Raw genomic sequence first — 16,897 nt, 5'->3', positions numbered from 1 at the left:
GCTCTTCCGTCTCCTTGGCGAGTCTCTCTTCATTTTCTTTGGCAAGCCTCTCCTCTCTTTTATTGGCCAGCTCCTCTTCCGTGGTGGGATAAATCGTGCTCACGAGTGAGTTTTGCGGAAGAACCCCTTTCTTTTCCATACGCCTACACATCTTGGCGTCTTCCGCTTCCTGCCGCACAAGTTCCCGGCCACTCACAGTTCGTGTACCACTGGAACTCCTGTTCGCAAATTAGAAATATCTCATAATCCATCTGTCCACATATCAACGCCAATTGAGCAGCTGACTCAATCCATTCACATGCTTCCCCGAATTTTTCAGTCCCAGCACTCAGCGTTGCGATTTCCCGGTAACTGCGTCTATCGCTGTCAGCTCTATCAGACTGAAGTGAAGGTTTCCGAAAGAAGACCAGGATGACAGACTTCCAAACAAGTCCAATACTCAGCAGCCGTTGCTCTTCAAGCAAACCCGCTTGCCCTCGCACAACTTTCAGCATATCCAGCCGCTTCTGATCCAATCTTTCTCCTCTATGCTGAATACCACCTGAGACCACCGCGGTATCTGGATTATTCATTTTTCATAATGCATTCTCCATCGCCCCCACCCGCTCTTGCATATTCTGAAACTTCTCCACCGGGCGAGCTGCATCGACCCTTCTTCTCTCGCTCGCAATACTGAACGCCGTTATATTCACCCATTTTCCGACTTCTGACTCCGCGCTTCACGGTCCAAGAAACCTTCGAGATTATTAAGATACTTCGCTGTAATCTCATCCATTGTCACAACATCCCTCGTCACATGTACCATCATTCTCCCCAATATCTCATTCCAAAGGATATGCGCATTAGGAAGCAGGAACGAATGACCCGCGATACCCGGGAAGACCGCATCACCACCTCCACCAATCTTCAACCCCTTGATCTGCCGTATCGCGAGGATTCTGGACAGTCCCGAGTCCTCAAGACCCCAGCACCATTAACGCGCGCCGACCGTGCGGATCGTTGTGTCGATTGCGTTCTTCCACGCCACTTGCTGACCTAAAGTCACCCCATCACCCGGCTCCACGCATATGACCCGACAGCCGCATGAACCCTCTAGCGACAGCTTCTAGAGATGCGTCCTTTGGCCTTTAACGCAACCCTTCCTCGCACATGAGCATAGTCCCTTGCTCGACACTCCAAATTGCGAAGACGGCGACCCCCTTGCTTTCAGCCCCGCGGGATCCGCACACTTTCCCCGCCCCACGCTCGAAGGCACCGCGTCGACTCGACCGTTGCCCGTAGATCCGCCAACTTTTCCGGCCCCTTTTGGCCACTTCGAGGCCATCTCCCCGTTCCAACGGGCCCGTACATTGGATCTCGCGAGTCGAGGTGTCGGCTTTGGGAATTGCTCGCGGCGTTCTCTCTTTCTTCGGCTTCTTGCCTTCTTTCTTTTTGTATTCGCCCTCTAGGTCCCGAAAGCGCTGTCGTCCTCTTCGCCGATATCTCCACTGCCCCTAACAGCCGCAACGTCATCGTCGTCGTCTTCTTCTAGACCCGCATCCTCAGCCTCGACACAACTTTCCCCCCTGATTAACAGATGTCTCCGCCACATCACCCGCCGATGTCCCATTCCCCTTCCCCTTCCCCTTCCCCTCCACCGTCCTCTTACCGCACCTCTTCTCCCTCTTGATCTTCGTTCCAGCGCCTCGAACCCCAGACTGGCAATCCTTCCCGATCCCCCAAATGCACCCCCTTCGTTCGCCCCTCCCTGCCCGGTGCGTGTCCTCGCGGCCCTCTCCTTTCTAGCGCTTGCACTCTCCGAGGCTAGGTTCGTGCCCGGTATTGTCGATTCCCTTGGACAATCACCCTACGGTGATATTTGCACGATTCGCCCATCTTTGGGAATCGCGTCATTCGGCCCATACGATTCGCATGTATGGACGAGGGACAGGACCGTAGTGCGTGGGACGCTGGGGCGGGGATATGGTTTGAAAGTCGACGACTTTCGATGCCGGGGCGCTGAGGGTGTTGCTGGCAATGCTGTAGATCTGATCGGTTCCGAATGGGGGGGGTTTTTTTTCCTTCGCTCCCATTTCTCGTCTTGCGCGTTTTTATTATCACAAGCTTGTCCAAGGATCCAAAAGGTTTTTGTTTGGCTGTTCTCTATAATCGGCACGTTTGAAGAAGAGGCAGCTTGGGAAGGAAGGTGTTTTTGAATCAAAGCGGAAATACCGTCTGGCGTAAAAGATGATTGTCCCATTGTCCTAGTTGAAAAGGTTACTTTCTCCCTGCCCAAGAGTTGCAATACTCGAAAGTGTAGAGTAGTGTAGAAATGTGAATCCATCAAGTCCTACGATCTCGAGGATATTGACGCTAAGGATCCTTGTTTCCTCTCTTTGCTCGAAAGAAGACGACTTTACAAGGAAGGCAGTCCAGGAGGGTCCCGCCCCCCCCTGACAACGTCCAGAAACAGTACTTCATTGCGGGGCTGAATGTGAGAGTGCATCGATCAAGTATCTCGAGGGTCTATTGAATGAGGAGATCGCATCAAATCTGAACCCCGTTACTTCCACATCACGTGACTCTGCAACCTCCACACTGCGGAGTAAGGCCCGCGGCAACCAGAGCCCGTAATTGTTGTTTATTAGTCTCTCGTAGAGAAGCCATGCGCATACACCGTTAAATCAGATGCGATGGTGCTTGTCACTCGTAAATGTACACGCTCCAAGTGTGGAAAAATGGGCAAGTTGCTGGTGAGGAAAGGAAGCTAGGCTGGACGGAGATGGCGGGCTGCTTGAAGTCTGACAGGTGCTTGTCACATGTAGAGCCGCCGTTTTAGGCTTCCCGCAGGCCGCATCGTCCCATTCCAATGTCGTGCTATAGTTCCACGATACGTTAATGGGAGCAGTTTGTTCCTGTCGCTGCTCCAGTCCTGATGACTTTTGCGTCCCCCCCCCGCTCTGTTTCCGTCGGTCTCTGCGAATGACGAGGACTAGGCACAGACGCTAACCCGTTCGCAGAAGCTGGCCCCACGATGTGGGTCCTCGCATCCTTTTGAAGCGATGCTGGTTGGTTCTGGCATGTGAGCACTTTCTAGCGATACTCGACGCGCTGAACGAGTGGTTGATCGTTGATCTCAGTATCCCCAATTCTCTTCCTCTGCACTTTCAAATGCGACTTAGTCTGATCCTCTGACATTACGGAACTTTTCTAAAAATGACCTTTCAACAATCTAATTGGGAGAACAATCTCTATGTCCTCACCACGACACGAATTCTTGTTGTGTTTGGATTGGCATACCTGATCAAAAATCCCCACAAGCTCTACCAGAGACTTGGGCCATTCAATGGCAGTATAGACGTTCTAGAAAGGAGTGTGTCTTCATTCGTCGTGTTTTTGTCCTGATAAAGAACCCCTTACTGATCAGACACAATGATCGAAGCAGAAGAAAAGGACATTGGCCTCTTTTCTCAATCTCGATGGCCTCTTCTCTCAAGACCTAGCCGAGTCTAGTCTAGAAGCCACGACTAGCGTCGACGAGGGGGCCGAGGTCTACCTTCCGCAGCTTATATACAGGCCTGACGTTCGCCGACCAGGGTCGCCCGGCCTACCTGATGAGTAGTCTGGATTTCAGGACGCATTTGATGGCTTCTCGAGTGGAATGGCATGGAATTGACAGCGGCGCTATGGTTGAAGTCATATGGAATATCGTTGTAAAAGCAAGGATAGGTACAAATAAAGGTCAGAGAAGGAGGATGCTGAGTTGGGATTCAGGTAAGATACTGTGATGAGAAGGGAACGTGCATGGAAAAGCGTCGCTCAGAGATATAATGTATCGACAGGAGGGAAATCTATCACACAATCTTAGCGGGCTCTTTCTTTAGATCGGGGAATAGAGGATCTCATAGCTCAACGCTCTCGCGAAGAATGCTGCCACTAATCTTGTCCTCGCAGCAGCCTTATGGCTCCAGGTGCAATTTCTCTCCCCTGATCTCGGCGCATGCGGTCCATCCATGTGAGTAGATAGCCCTCTTTCTGGGGCAATTAGAACCGGCATTTAAGTGCCAAGACCTCTAAGGTCCTGCAGACCAGACAGGCGGTACACACACCGCCCAGACGCAGTCCTCCTTTCTGTCTCTGCCTCTCTTGTACCAGCCGGAGAACAAAACGTGCACGCTGAAGTTTTCAGGCCACAGATCCCAAGGTAGATTATGAGGGGCGGGGATGGGAAAGAGGAAGCAAGGACGCGGACGCCACCCTTCAGCGAACAATCGATAGGTAAGTGAAAGGGGCCGCAGGCGCTAATGCAAAGTCTCTACCTCACATCCTTTTGGTATTGCACATTCTCGTATCCCCGCGATCATAATCCCTCGAAAGTTGGGTATCTCCATGCTCCCACGTCAACCAAAGGTCGTGAAACGAGACGCTGAACCGGGAGTGCGTTCCGGGGCCAAGACAGCGGGGATCCGGATCCTTCGCTCCTGACAGCCGGATCAATCGAAGCAAGAGGTGACGAGAGTCCTGCGCTCTTTTCTTTCAAGAAGGAGCATCATGACTGTAAAAGCGTGTCACGCCGAGGACGCGTAATGACAGAGTATCGTCGAACTCGGCGGAAAACAAGGGGCGAAACATAGCCACCGGCGCACAAACCGCAAGGACAGCACCCGGCGGTGAAACTTGAGCAGAGGTTCAAATCCAGCCAATCTATCCCTACTAGTCACCTAGCGTTGCTACCCCGATTGCTGACGCACACAATCACTTGTCAGCCAGTCGGATGACGGTTTCCCCCTCCATGTAATGGACCCGGCGTCATCCGTTGAAATATAGCGGCTACGGTCTAAGTGTACTTTGGCCCCGATGCCCAGCATCGGCCAAAGCTTTTTCTTGGCGGTGCCAACCAGGTATTTTATCGTTAGTCTCAATAATGTTGTGCGCCATACGCGTCTGCCTCGGCTTGGGATCGATCAATGCATCAGCCGTTCCCACTACCTTACGATCCTCACTCTACGCATGCGTTTGATGTAGGTCTGCGACTCTGCTATGTCATTAACCCCCCCCCCACCTATTTCCCTCTGCTCAGGCTCCGCCCATTATATGTCCATCTCGACGTCCCCCTGGTTTTCTTCCTTCAATCCCAACCCACTCCTCCAAACGCAGCCTTACTCTATATTTCCCCTCACAACTAGCAGCAGCAATGAACACAGTCAACGCTCCCCAGCAGGACAACTGGGACAACAACATCTATCTCGTCAGCACAACACGTGTCCTCATGGCCCTCGGATTGACCTTTCTCATCAGGAGTGTCTATCAGCTTTTTCAGAGAATGAGATCAGCCGGTGCTAACGCGGGTGCTGCTGGTATGTCTCGCGCGCCGGCACCTTGCTGTTGGAAGGACATCTTGACTAAGCGTATTCAGAGGCTGGAGCAGAGGACGCGATTGGGATTGACGTTGAGGCTCTCGCCCTGGGAGCGCTAGGGGATGCAGCGGCGCTCAGCTCAGAGCCTGTGGGTGACATCAACGAGACGCTTGAGATCACTTTGCCGCCGCCAATATATAGCCCGCAACCAAGGTCGCCGCGACGCCCGGTCTCGGCCCGTCGGCAGGATTGACGAAGGGATTTCTAGAAGGATCCTGTCAAAGGTTGCGAATGGGGATGGAGCAAAAGAGGGACCGGAGCAGGAGTTGGAGGAGTGACTGAACGTATTGCTGTCATTAGACGGGGTCAGAAACCCTGACCGGATACCTTCATGACTTGGGACTCGGACGAATCAAAGGATATGGGATGGGAGGAAAGACTGGAGGACCCCCCTGTGTGGTTGTAAGCGATGGGATGTATAAGATGGGAGACAATGAAGCGACCACTGTAGACAATGCTTGTTCGATCAATGATGAATGCATTTACTATGAAGAAACGGATTCAATATTCGCGATGCAGTATATCGCCTCGTGGGCTAGCATGCACCCCTCCCCAGAACAGTCCGGATCGTGCACCTAGAGGGTATGTTCCGGGGGAGCTGTGTGAACTTCTAGCCCACAGGGTCATACTAAAAAAGTCGCAAACACAAATACACGAGGGCTATCAGGAAGCTAAGCGAATGATTGGAAACTATCAAACTACCAAGGCCTAACCGGGTCAGGGAACATCGGCTTAATTGACCTTCAAGAAGTTGCCGCCCACAGCAGGCGAAGGGCCACTGTCAACAAGTCAGCTAAATCAAGAGGATGTGATCGGATGCGGGCCTACGGAATCTGGTCCATTTCGTGGACATGAACTTCCTTCTTGCCATTCATCATTCGCCGCAGCTTGCTACTCGCAGGGTAGACTGCACCGTTTCGTCAGCATTCAGATCACCTTGAAAAGTCTGGTGCTAACGCACCAACACGCCTTAGCCTATTCGGCGATCCCAATGGTTGCAGACTCTTCAACCCTAGCCAAGGATCAATCCTCATGTGATCCTCCCAGAAAGACTTCAACTCGTAGTTGAAAGAGTCCTGCTTTGGTATCACTAGTGTAGCCACCGTCTGCCAAGGGTATTTCTCCGGGTCCCACACCTTACCTGCATATTCGACAGGCTGGTCTTCGAGGTTCTCGCACAGCTGGAACTGTAGCAGGTATTCGGCGTCATGCGCTTCGTGGAAGTTCTGGAGCCACTGGCTGAGAATGTCTGGCTCGTGTTCATCGGGCTTGACCGTTTCTTCGTACAGCTTCTTTTGCGTCTCGCTGGAAGGGACCAGGCAGTACTTCGCCACATAGTCACCAAAGCGGTACGCAGTCTGCGAGTATTGGCGCGTGGACTCCAAGTGTGTGTTGCGCACGGAGTCGCGGAACTTTTGTAGATCGGTGTCTGGGCGTGCTTCCAGCTTCTTATATAACTCAGGCTTGTCGCCGCCGTATTTGATGCGCAGATCTATGATCTCTCGGGTGGTCTTGGCATCTGCGAGATCGAGGGCGGGAGTGGAGTTGAACTCGATGTCTTGGGCGGTCTTTGTAGGATCGAACTTCTCGCCAGGAACATTAAAAACTTTCATGGCGAAGCCGCGGGGTTGGGGGATGCGATCCTAGCATATTTTAGCACGTGTCCTTGAGAAGTGGTAGGGCCGCGGGCGTACATCCAAACCTGGGTCTCCGGGCTCGCTACTGTAGCGGCATACTACTGCATGTTGCCCTCCATGCTCAAACATGCTTTGCTTCAGATGCTTTGGCAGGTCATCTTTGACGATGAGCATGCCTTTGACGATGCCTTGGGTCCTAGCATGTGTTCCTGCACGCCCTGTCAGCAAAGCCCGTTGGTAACAGTGGACCTCACTCGCCTGTGTAACAATGGCGATGGCTATTGTATTGTGCCTTCTGCATGGCATTGATCTGGTCCGCCACTGCTTGGATATCCTCTGCTTCGTTCGGGGGAATCTTCTCAACGCCCTCGTCCTGCCAATGAATGTACTTCCTGTTGGCCATGGCGGCCTGGTCTTCGCCTTTGTTTGAGATGTCCATACTGTAACGTTGAGCTGGGTGGCTTCTTGCTTAATGCTGCCAGGGGTACAAAGGTAGTTTGAAAGGATGGTCGGAAGGGTAGAAGATGTATCTGTGGTTGGATGAAGATGAGGGGCCCATGGTTAGGGTACGTGGGGTCATTTAGGGAGGTCTAGACTCGAGATTGCCGTGATGCCGGAGATGGGGTCCCCGCAGGGACGTCTGCTGCCATGTTTGGACGAGGAGGTACATGCTGGTCAAGGAATGGTTTACCGTAATGTTGTTGATCTTTGCCTCTTCGGGTGAAGGGAGGAAAGAACATTCGAACGTGGACTTCCGAGATCCCCGCCGCTTAGTCAGCTTTTTCTTGGCTTCCGCATTAACCGACCATACTTGTATCAAGTCGAATCCTGGCGTTTCCTACCTTTGTCGTCTTTTCTCCCACCTTTTCCTCACCGGTTACGGTGAGTTTGGCATCAATACGGATGTCGATGCATGGAACAGATGCGAGACAGACTGTCAAATGACTGCTTGTCCTGGCTGCTCAGCTCTTGACACCCTGTTTCCGTGGTCTACAGGCTCCAGATATGGTTTCAGTGAGAGTATGAGAGGCGTCACTTGTGGACTCCAGCAACCAAGAAAATCTGGCTTGCCCTACCTCAACCACTTGCATGAGTGGTTTTGATGATTCAGGTATCGCACAAGTTTGGGTAACAACGTTTGAAGGATCCCATGTAGCAACTCCCATGCAGCAAAGGGTTCGACCAACTGAATGACCTGACTCCCTGCCCTTCACCACCTGCCTGGATGGGCGCGAAGTCCAAAACTTGGTCTCAGTATGACCATCTTCGCCCGACCCTGAAGACTGAAACGCAAAGCCAAGACTGAGGCTGAGCATATTGTTGATTCTCTCGGGACGTCGCTTTGACATCTCTCCTCAACTGAAACTAAAAGCGCGCGAATTCTGATACAGGGAGAAGTCCGGAAGACTCGGCTCTTAAGCGCCGTACCCTTCAGCGACCCCTTTCTGAAGCTCAACAGCCCAAGTTGTGTATGACGTTGGTATCAGTGTTCCTGCATCCGTTGTTAAAACCGTGTTTGGTACTTGCTAGCCCCCCAGGCAGCTTTTCAGCAAGTAAGAAACCGAGACGCTCGTGGCGAGAACACCAATAGCCATGTCGTACCCACAATTCCCAAACATCAGGGCCGGCTGTCAAGAAGCGAGCGAATGTATCATCCGGTCGTTTGGCACTTTGCGTAAAATGTGTGGCGCTGCTGAAACAATGTCGCCGCCCGCTGGAAACCAGATGATTCACATCTCAAACGAAGAATAGCATGACATCGGAGCAGGCAGCAAGTGCGCAGTCTATATAAAGAGCGTCTCTACCCCTGGCATCAGTATATCAGATCATCCGCCACATTCCCCAGCACCTCAGTCTCTTCAACACGATCACACACACTATTTTACAATCACATACATCATAGGCCTCTATCACTTAACCTTCGCGCCCTCCAACGCACCAAGCAATTCAGGACGCAAAGACCGATTCACACAAACACGCACACCTTCAAGCTCGCAAGGTAGATTACACTGTTACACACACCTTGTTGCCCTAGAATTGACATGCTCTCAGTAGAAGATGTGTCTGATTCTACGCCAAGAGACTGAGTGGGATTGCGGATGCACCGCTCCAGGATCCCGCGATCCGTGTATCCCTGTCATGCTGTATGTGTTTGTGTCTCTCTCCAGCTAAATTCGCGTGCTGAGTGTTTTCCAGAGGCCAGGGTTGCTCAAATCCTGATACCCGGTAAGCCACCGAGCCCACCAGGTTTCTTTGGTGGGGTCTGAAGACTAACAGTAGCAATCTGCAGTCGCAAGCAGAACAATAGATTCAATTGCAGTGTGTTCCTCAAACCCAATCTTAAAGATCGATGAGTCACTCATTTCGTTTTAGATGTATGTGAGGCCATGAGTCAGCAGGAGAATGCAGCGGAGAAGGAGGCAGCGGAGAAGGAGGCAGCGGAGAAGGAGGCAGCGGAGAAGGAGGCAGCGGAGAAGGAGGCAGCGGAGAAGGAGGAAGCGGAGAAGAGTCCCAACGAGGGAGATCCTATGGCAGAAGAATCGATGAAACGTTTGAAGCTATCTGATTGAGGGAAATTAAATAAATGTCTGCACCTCTGAAGCATAAGACACCTTAACAAGAATCTCCATCCTCACGAACACACTCTCCGGAGCCTCCTCGCTCATAACATGCCACCTCACGTGACCCCGTCTCCTCCTATGCATCCAAGCTCTCAACCTCCCTATGTCTACCCCCCCATCTCCATCTACTCGCCTCAACATGTCAACAGAGACCCGAGACCTACCTACCCGCCCGTAAGCCAGCCAACGGCCCTCTCGAAGGGTACCCTGACGCCGCAGACGACAGAACACCCACCCTTATAGCATTGCTTACCTCCGTGTAGCATAACTACCACCACCCCCGTCCATCCGAGCCGCAAGCCTGATCTGCCCCCCCCCCCCACTCCGTACTCCGTGGCTTCTCAACCATCCCTCATTGGTTGGCAACTTCCTCTTGAACCGCGAGTAGACTACCTGGCTGTGGTCTCTCGATAACGCGAACGGCACATGTTGCATCATAGCGTTACAGCATCGACGGAGCCAGGGGCGGCTTATCACAACCATTGCATTTACGATATAACGCCCAGTAACGAAGTGCCTACAAGGGCACTCGTATCTGTATTTCACAGAAGCTGGATACGGGGTGGCTTCGCTGAGCTCGATTGTCGGTTCTTGTGGTTGGATCTGTATGGGTTTGGGAAGGGTTGATGGATCAATATAATACATTTCTTGGTAAGATGCGGTGCGTCGGCTTTTGGAGAGTTGACTTGTTGGGCTGTATCATCGAGCGTACGAGGGAGGCATGGATGATTCCAATAACGTCCTGTCCCCGTAGCGCTCGCGAGCTGGGTTGCGTCGTTGGTGTGTTCGAGAGCTCGGGGTATGGGTCTATCTGGCATTTCCCGCACAGTGGTAGATAGTTCGCGCGGTGTAGAGATTTAGCCAGTCATGCGAGGTCGAAGCCGTCGGTGTACCATTTTGCCATAGAAGCCACTGGATTTCCTCTCATGTCTGCGATGCTGCTGGCGGAGTTGGGCTTGGACTTGTCGTTCTTTCGGGCTGAGTTTCGCTCGATCACGGGCTGCAAAGAGATTGGTGAGAGTGATCGTGATGGGACAGGGAGAGCTGAGATGAAAGTGCCTCAATCGAACATCTCGAGAGCAGTTTATGAATCCTTGGTGGATTCATGATATTTTCTATCGAAAGGTTTCTTGAATAAATAATGGTATTTCAATGCATCTATGCTGAGGGTGAAGTAAGCATTACTGGCTAAGGGACTCGCACACTTTTGTGTAATGATTTGCGTCACATGTACGGAAGACAGTGCAAGGATTCAACAAGAAGTTCCAAAATTATATTTCCACGATACATAATACTAGTCTATTTATCGGGATCATATTCAATGCCGCACGAAAAATCTCAATCATTACTGCCGCAAGATTGGTAAAGGTCGGAGGTTGAACCGCTGCTGTAGGAGGGGAACTGACCCGAGGCAAGCTACTCTCCGCCATCAACGGTGCCATCAAAATGGAGGATCCCCGTTGCTAGAAGGGCGAGGCAGATCAACGGTTGTCATGGTGCTGTCGAGAAGTTGTTCGCGATCTGCGTATACCTGCTCGTATGCTGATAGCAGGAAGGACAAACTATCTCCTGCCACTCTGGCCACCTCGACGTGAGATTCGGGGGACCCGGCTATGTATGAAGCGATATAGATGCATATGGCCGCGAGAGATATCGGTTCGTAAGATGCGAGTGCAGGCCAAGCTTCCAGTTTGATCGCCATTCGTTTTGCTATTGTGACGACGGTGGGCTGTAGATGGAGCTCGGTGGAGAATTGGGACCAGATGTCTTCCATGTATTCTTCATCCTCACCGGTTTCACCGGCCACGAATTCGTGCTCAAGAGGAGGCCACTACATGAATTCAAAGTCAGCGTTTCTTCTCTTAGACACAGCGCTGAGTGCTAGGATATTTTGGGGTAGTTCGACTTTTCCTTGTACCCCCTGAAATGTCTAGCGGCTCAAGAATGGGGTAGGGAAATTGCAAGATTAATGCAGAAATACTACTTACGTCGTCAGAATGCCAAGGTAGACCCCGACAGATCTGTGTCCACGTTCCTTCAGGCATAGTGTGAAAGTAGGCGTAGATGCGTCGATAGACAGTCTGGATAGTGCCTTCAGTGTTGTCCGCCAGCTGAGAAATCTCTCTCAGAGTTTTGGGTTGAAGCCCAATGTGAGAGGCCATGTAAACGGAGGCTGCCGCAATAGAAGCTTCGGAGCGACCAGGAAGTGAGTTAAGGCTGCCACATTTCTCCGCAATGCCGTGGGAACATATAGTGATCGATGCATTGAGGTGGAGGGCGGCGGAGTAGCTAAAGGTAAGTTCTGAGATACGGGCAGCTCTAGCCACCCGAGTGCTCAGGTGTTCATCATATTCCTCATCGTCCGTGTCAATATAGACAGGTGAAGTTCTACCCGATCGTACAATCTGGCTCTCGTCGTCGTCGTCGTCAACGTCATCGTCATCGTCATCTGCTGGCCGCGGAAACAAGACATGTCGGCAGACAGGGCAAGTGTTGTTGGATTTCAACCATGTTGCGATGCATGCAGAGCCAAGTGTATGGTTGCAAGGGAGACGAATTTGGCACTCGATGACACCAGTGTCCGAGGATCTAAACAATGGCAGAGTCAGCTTTCTTCCCATTGGGATGAGATGCGCCTTGGGACATGTGTATGAGGGGTAAAAAACGAGGGACGTTGACTTACAATGTGCCAAATTCCGACAGACAAATATGACATTGCTGACTCTCGTCTGAGTGCACGCTATTCTCCTTGCGGAGAAGCTGGTGGAGGAATTGCTCTGCCATTGGAAGCGGTCTGACGGCCTCTCAATGCGGTCTGCGAAGTACTCGAATTCAATGATGGTAGATAATAGGTAACAGATGATGTGCTTGTTGAACGAAAGGTTGTAAGTACTCGAAAAGTTGCGTGAAGAGAAAAAGAAAATTATTTGACTTGGCAATTTATATAAATGAGTAGATGATCAGCAGAAAAGCCTTTGTCATTTCATTGTGTGGTATCTTTCGACATTGTGGGCTGCTTTCTCCACCTTTGTTACTCGTGAAATCGCAAGTCGCGGATTGTTCTTCGAGCAACATTCAACGCCACAAGTCCATTGTACTCTGGTTCCTTTCAAAATTGTAGGCTGCTTCCTCCGCCTTTGTTCCTTGTTGGCTCACCATTGTGCACGCGGCTTGTTCTTTGAATATAATCCGACGCCGCGAGTCGAACAAAGCAGGCGACTAGCACAATAAGAAAGGCCCACGACACAGATGCTGGATATCTGCCAGACTTAGCTAATTCGGAGCGATGGTTTGTTGGAGTGGGAGTTGCCAATAGCATGCATATAGCTGGTACTTTAGTCAAGCCACGATGTTGGCCGTTATCGTAAGCGGCAAGTAGACAGTCCCTTTTGTTGCAAGGCCAAAGTTGGAGTCTGGTCTGACCGAGGAGTGGCGGAACTTGAAGGTTTGTATCCCTTCTCTCCTTCGCGACAAGACATTAAGAGAGTAATACTTGCATATGTGCAGAAGCGCAGATCGAGTTGGTTCCTCGTAAAGAATAAGCTATCTCAATCTGTAGAAACACGCGATTTATCTCGCTAAGTGTAGATTGATTTCCATGAACAAAGCCAGTGACTTCGGTCACGAGCAATCTTGCAAGTTCACAAACGCCCCAGTGCCTTCTTCCGATGCTAGTCTCTGGCGTTCAATCATGGATACGCAGCTCCAGAAGAGGAAAGTCGAGCGGCCCCATTAGTAACCGCCAAAAGTGGAACCAAAGCGGAGGTCCAACGAGCTTCCGAACACTCCAGTAAATACGACATAGCAAAGCTACTCCAGAGTCAGGGTCGTTCAGCAGACAGCTGCTACTGATGAGGGTACCCCATTTTTAATCCCCAGCGTGTGGCTGTAGAGCTGATATGTTGGTGCGATATCGTCAACGCCGCGTCCGTAGCGCGCCAGGCGACTACCAGCAGCAACGACTTGGCTTGAGATTCGCGTGAGATACATGCTTCAGATCATAGAAGTTGGCGATATAACCGCAGCTAACAACGATGTCCTTCATGCATCTGCCACTGTGCGTCGGCCACATTTGCTACGGAGTTTGTAGTCTCATCAAGTTAGCCTAGGGTGCATTGAAAGCCCCTCTCTCGCTACTCAATGTAGCCAGGGCCGAAGGAGAATATTCCATCGACGCTGACTACTTGGGTGCCTCAGGGATAATTGCCAATCCCTGTCGAAACAGATCGGGCCACAGCTCATCTTCTACCACACTGGTCACCATCATCCTTAGGCTTCCGTGTGGGCGGTGGTCGAGCTGTGAAAACTTAGTCGCAATGAACCGGCAAGCATGCAAAGGATTCGGGTCTCCAGAGTATTCAGGATAGTAGTCCACTATCGGGTTATTCCTCATCCGGTGCTCTAGAAGGTCGAACTTGTTGAGCATGAGAATTATTGGAACAGTCCCAAACCGGTCGAGCTTGATTATAGATTCAAACAGCGCTAGAGACTCCAGCATTTGATTCTGCAATAAAGCGGTCAGCCTCTCAAAAAGACCAAAGCATTTGCGATCAACGCTTACCGTGTTCACGTTCTCCGGGAGAGCCTGGCAGTAGCCGGTCAGAGAAACTACGAAGATAACAGTGTCGACATCTTGAAAGTAATTCGGCCACTTCTTGCGCTCTGATCTCCTACCATCGACGTCGTAGAGGTGACATGAGCGGCCTTCGATGTCGAGTCTGGTATCGCGAATGCCTGTAGTCCTGTAGCAGCCTCTCAGTAAGAGTTCGTCCGGCATGGTTCTTTCGTAGAACAGAAAATCGATATTCTCCATTAGGCTAGTAAATTCAGCAACCGCTTCCATATATAGACTTTCAGGACCAGAACCTTACTATGGGACAGTCTCATTCAATGCTGCGTCTCTCCCGTTCTCTATCGTTCTTCGGATTTCTGGTTTCGACCAGAGAGCTATCAGAGCATGATAGCATCTAAGAGTCCAGATCCCGTTGAGTGTCTGGTCTCGTGTAGCGTATGCCAAAGTCTCGAATTGCTGGTTGTGTCAATGCAACTCTTCTAAGCTTTGCAGATGATGGGGATATTCATCCGAGAACAGACCTCAATGTCTTCAATCGATATTGGATCTTGGTACTGCCCCCTTGATTTCTTGAAGATGTCAACAAGGCCATGTATAACGGACTCTCGCGCTCTTCGACGGTCTGAGTCAGTGAAGTCATTGCCATGTGTCATTTGTAGACGGTGATATGTTGTAGTCTTTCCAGCCATCGTTGCTCCTGTGACAAATCTCCTGTCAGTCCTATTCTAGGTCCAACGTAAGCTGATTGGAACCGCACCTAGTAGGATAATCTTTTTAGGTTCCAGAAGCCTTCCACCAGCAGCAATAGGAATCTTCCTGCCCTGTCCATCGACTGAACGCAAACCCAAGCTGCCGCCCACTGACTGCGCATTATCGTAGGGAAAGAGTCCTTTGCGAGTCTCCAGAGGTTCTGACTCGTCCTCATAAAAGCTTTCATCTGGTCTGTAAGCTAGGTCGTCTCTGTTTGGTGCTAAAGGTTTTTCTGGAACGTCATTCATGTCAGAGTTTGCGAGGATATAATGATGACCATTCAACAACTCTTGTGGTGATATCGGTAAGCCTATGACTGAGATTTCAGACACGTCCGCAAAGCTCAAGCCGGACAGGCAGGACCAGCTCATCGTATGCATCGTAGATGAAGCTGTGGACCACACGGAGTTCCTCTTCATAGCTCGCGTGTAAGGACGAGAACTGTTCAGGTCTTGATCAAAAGTGAAGCCAAAAGTGGGCCCTTGATCATGGGTTGACTCTTTGTCGGCCTTTTGATTGGTCTCTTCAATAGTCTCGGAGTGTTCGCCGAGTACCTTTTCTTGGACGTCGTTTGCGGCTCTCATGGTTTTGATGCTGTCATTGTCCCCGCTTGTATTTAGGGTTGCCAAGGTTGGAGCCGCGCTTCGAGAAAGTCCGAAAGTCCGCATCTCTAGATTTGCCATCCGTTGAGACATCTCGAGGTTGCTCTCTAAGACCTGCTGGATCAGAGTCGTAAGCTGACCCGCAGATGATTGAGCTTGCCCGATAGAGGTGCTGACGTCGAAAGGTCAGCATCGCCATGCGTCGCTTCATATCATGTGTTCTTACCACGTCAGAGTTGTCAGCATAAGGCTCAAAGATAGTTTAGACTGCTGCATTCGGACCATGAGTGCACATATAGCTTGTTCCTTGAAAAGCCATTGAGCCAGTCTCCAAGGTTGCATGGGTTCTGCTGGCTTCAAAGAGTCTACCGTCTCCTCAAGTTCCGAAAAGATTAAGACGCAATTGGACAAAGTAACGACCAGTTGCTCTACCATAAGAAGCTGCTCTTGCGAATTGGAAGTTGAGAGAGCACCCTGCAAATATCTTTGCAATTGGTTCAGACAAGCACTGACATCGGAAATTTCCATCAGAACATTTTGTGCCAGTTTGGGTGCTCCTTTCACACTTCCGATGAATTTGAGGAGGACTTCGGAGACTTTGGCTGCAGCCCCAAGCAAGCCAACAATAGAGGCGGCCGCTGACATTGGATCCATGATGGCACCTTGTGGGGAAGTCGATTGGCAAAATTCAATCCATCGCAGATATTGTTGATCCCGTAGGCATAGATATCTTACTGGATGGATAAGCAGAGATGGTTGAAGATTGCTCTGCGCCCTCCGCCCCGCCAAAATTCAGGCAAAGCTGCGGACTGCCAAGCCATGCCAAGTGATGAGTGACAAAGCAGGTCTCTGCGCCACACATGCAGGCTGACCATCAGGCCGAATAAGTGGCAGTCTTGCCGAGACACAGGCGCAGAATAAGTGGCAGTTTGCCAGACCCCCACCAAAACACAAGATATCAAAACACCATTATTTACTACTATATAGATTTCTAATACTTAGTACTTATGCTACCCGATCTAAGCACTTCTATATACGATTAAAATATTAAAAATTAACGTTATTTTCTTTTAATTAATTTACTTTTACCATATAATTATATTTTTAAGACTTCTTTATCTTATAATAATGTCTTTTAATATATTATTTAAGAATTCTTTATATATTCTTAATTAGCGAGAAATTTAACGAGTATAGATAATTGATATAATACTCGATACCGTGTTTCTCTTAAATATCGCATTATATTCTTTTAAAAAATAGCTATATATAAAGTTATCGTCTTCTCAAGACTATTTTTCCCGAGACGTTATATTAA

At 50.4% G+C, this 16,897-nt stretch overlaps 5 protein-coding genes across 5 annotated transcripts; 2 read left to right on the top strand and 3 right to left on the bottom strand.

The window, feature by feature from the left end:
• Positions 1 to 5,173: 5,173 nt before the first annotated feature.
• HO173_011522 (uncharacterized protein) lies at positions 5,174 to 5,589 on the top strand (the record flags this gene model as incomplete). Its single annotated transcript, XM_037313402.1, has 2 exons — positions 5,174 to 5,336; positions 5,396 to 5,589. The coding sequence occupies 2 exons, from the start codon at positions 5,174 to 5,176 to the stop codon at positions 5,587 to 5,589; spliced, it is 357 nt and encodes a 118-aa protein (XP_037159674.1).
• A 539-nt stretch (positions 5,590 to 6,128) lies between these two features.
• On the bottom strand, positions 6,129 to 7,472 carry HO173_011521 (uncharacterized protein; the record flags this gene model as incomplete). The annotated part of the gene is made up of 5 exons (XM_037313401.1): positions 6,129 to 6,174; positions 6,225 to 6,303; positions 6,358 to 7,039; positions 7,091 to 7,242; positions 7,292 to 7,472. The coding sequence occupies 5 exons, from the start codon at positions 7,470 to 7,472 to the stop codon at positions 6,129 to 6,131; spliced, it is 1,140 nt and encodes a 379-aa protein (XP_037159673.1).
• A 1,700-nt stretch (positions 7,473 to 9,172) lies between these two features.
• HO173_011520 (uncharacterized protein) lies at positions 9,173 to 9,603 on the top strand (the record flags this gene model as incomplete). The annotated part of the gene is made up of 4 exons (XM_037313400.1): positions 9,173 to 9,177; positions 9,230 to 9,259; positions 9,324 to 9,352; positions 9,407 to 9,603. The coding sequence occupies 4 exons, from the start codon at positions 9,173 to 9,175 to the stop codon at positions 9,601 to 9,603; spliced, it is 261 nt and encodes an 86-aa protein (XP_037159672.1).
• Positions 9,604 to 11,095: 1,492 nt separating this feature from the next.
• Positions 11,096 to 12,438, bottom strand: HO173_011519 (uncharacterized protein; the record flags this gene model as incomplete). The annotated part of the gene is made up of 3 exons (XM_037313399.1): positions 11,096 to 11,485; positions 11,643 to 12,243; positions 12,338 to 12,438. 3 exons carry the CDS (start codon positions 12,436 to 12,438, stop codon positions 11,096 to 11,098), a joined length of 1,092 nt encoding a protein of 363 aa, XP_037159671.1.
• A 1,396-nt stretch (positions 12,439 to 13,834) lies between these two features.
• HO173_011518 (uncharacterized protein) lies at positions 13,835 to 16,233 on the bottom strand (the record flags this gene model as incomplete). The annotated part of the gene is made up of 6 exons (XM_037313398.1): positions 13,835 to 14,158; positions 14,216 to 14,471; positions 14,526 to 14,683; positions 14,749 to 14,924; positions 14,985 to 15,751; positions 15,806 to 16,233. The coding sequence occupies 6 exons, from the start codon at positions 16,231 to 16,233 to the stop codon at positions 13,835 to 13,837; spliced, it is 2,109 nt and encodes a 702-aa protein (XP_037159670.1).
• Between the last annotated feature and the right edge of the window lie 664 nt (positions 16,234 to 16,897).

This window comes from Letharia columbiana (genome assembly GCF_014066305.1).
Source record: "Letharia columbiana isolate WasteWater2 chromosome Unknown Sc0000063_s0, whole genome shotgun sequence".
Taxonomy (NCBI): domain Eukaryota; kingdom Fungi; phylum Ascomycota; class Lecanoromycetes; order Lecanorales; family Parmeliaceae; genus Letharia; species Letharia columbiana.
The sequence above is the reverse complement of the archived record's forward strand: the minus strand, read 5'-3'. Positions and strand labels throughout refer to the sequence as shown.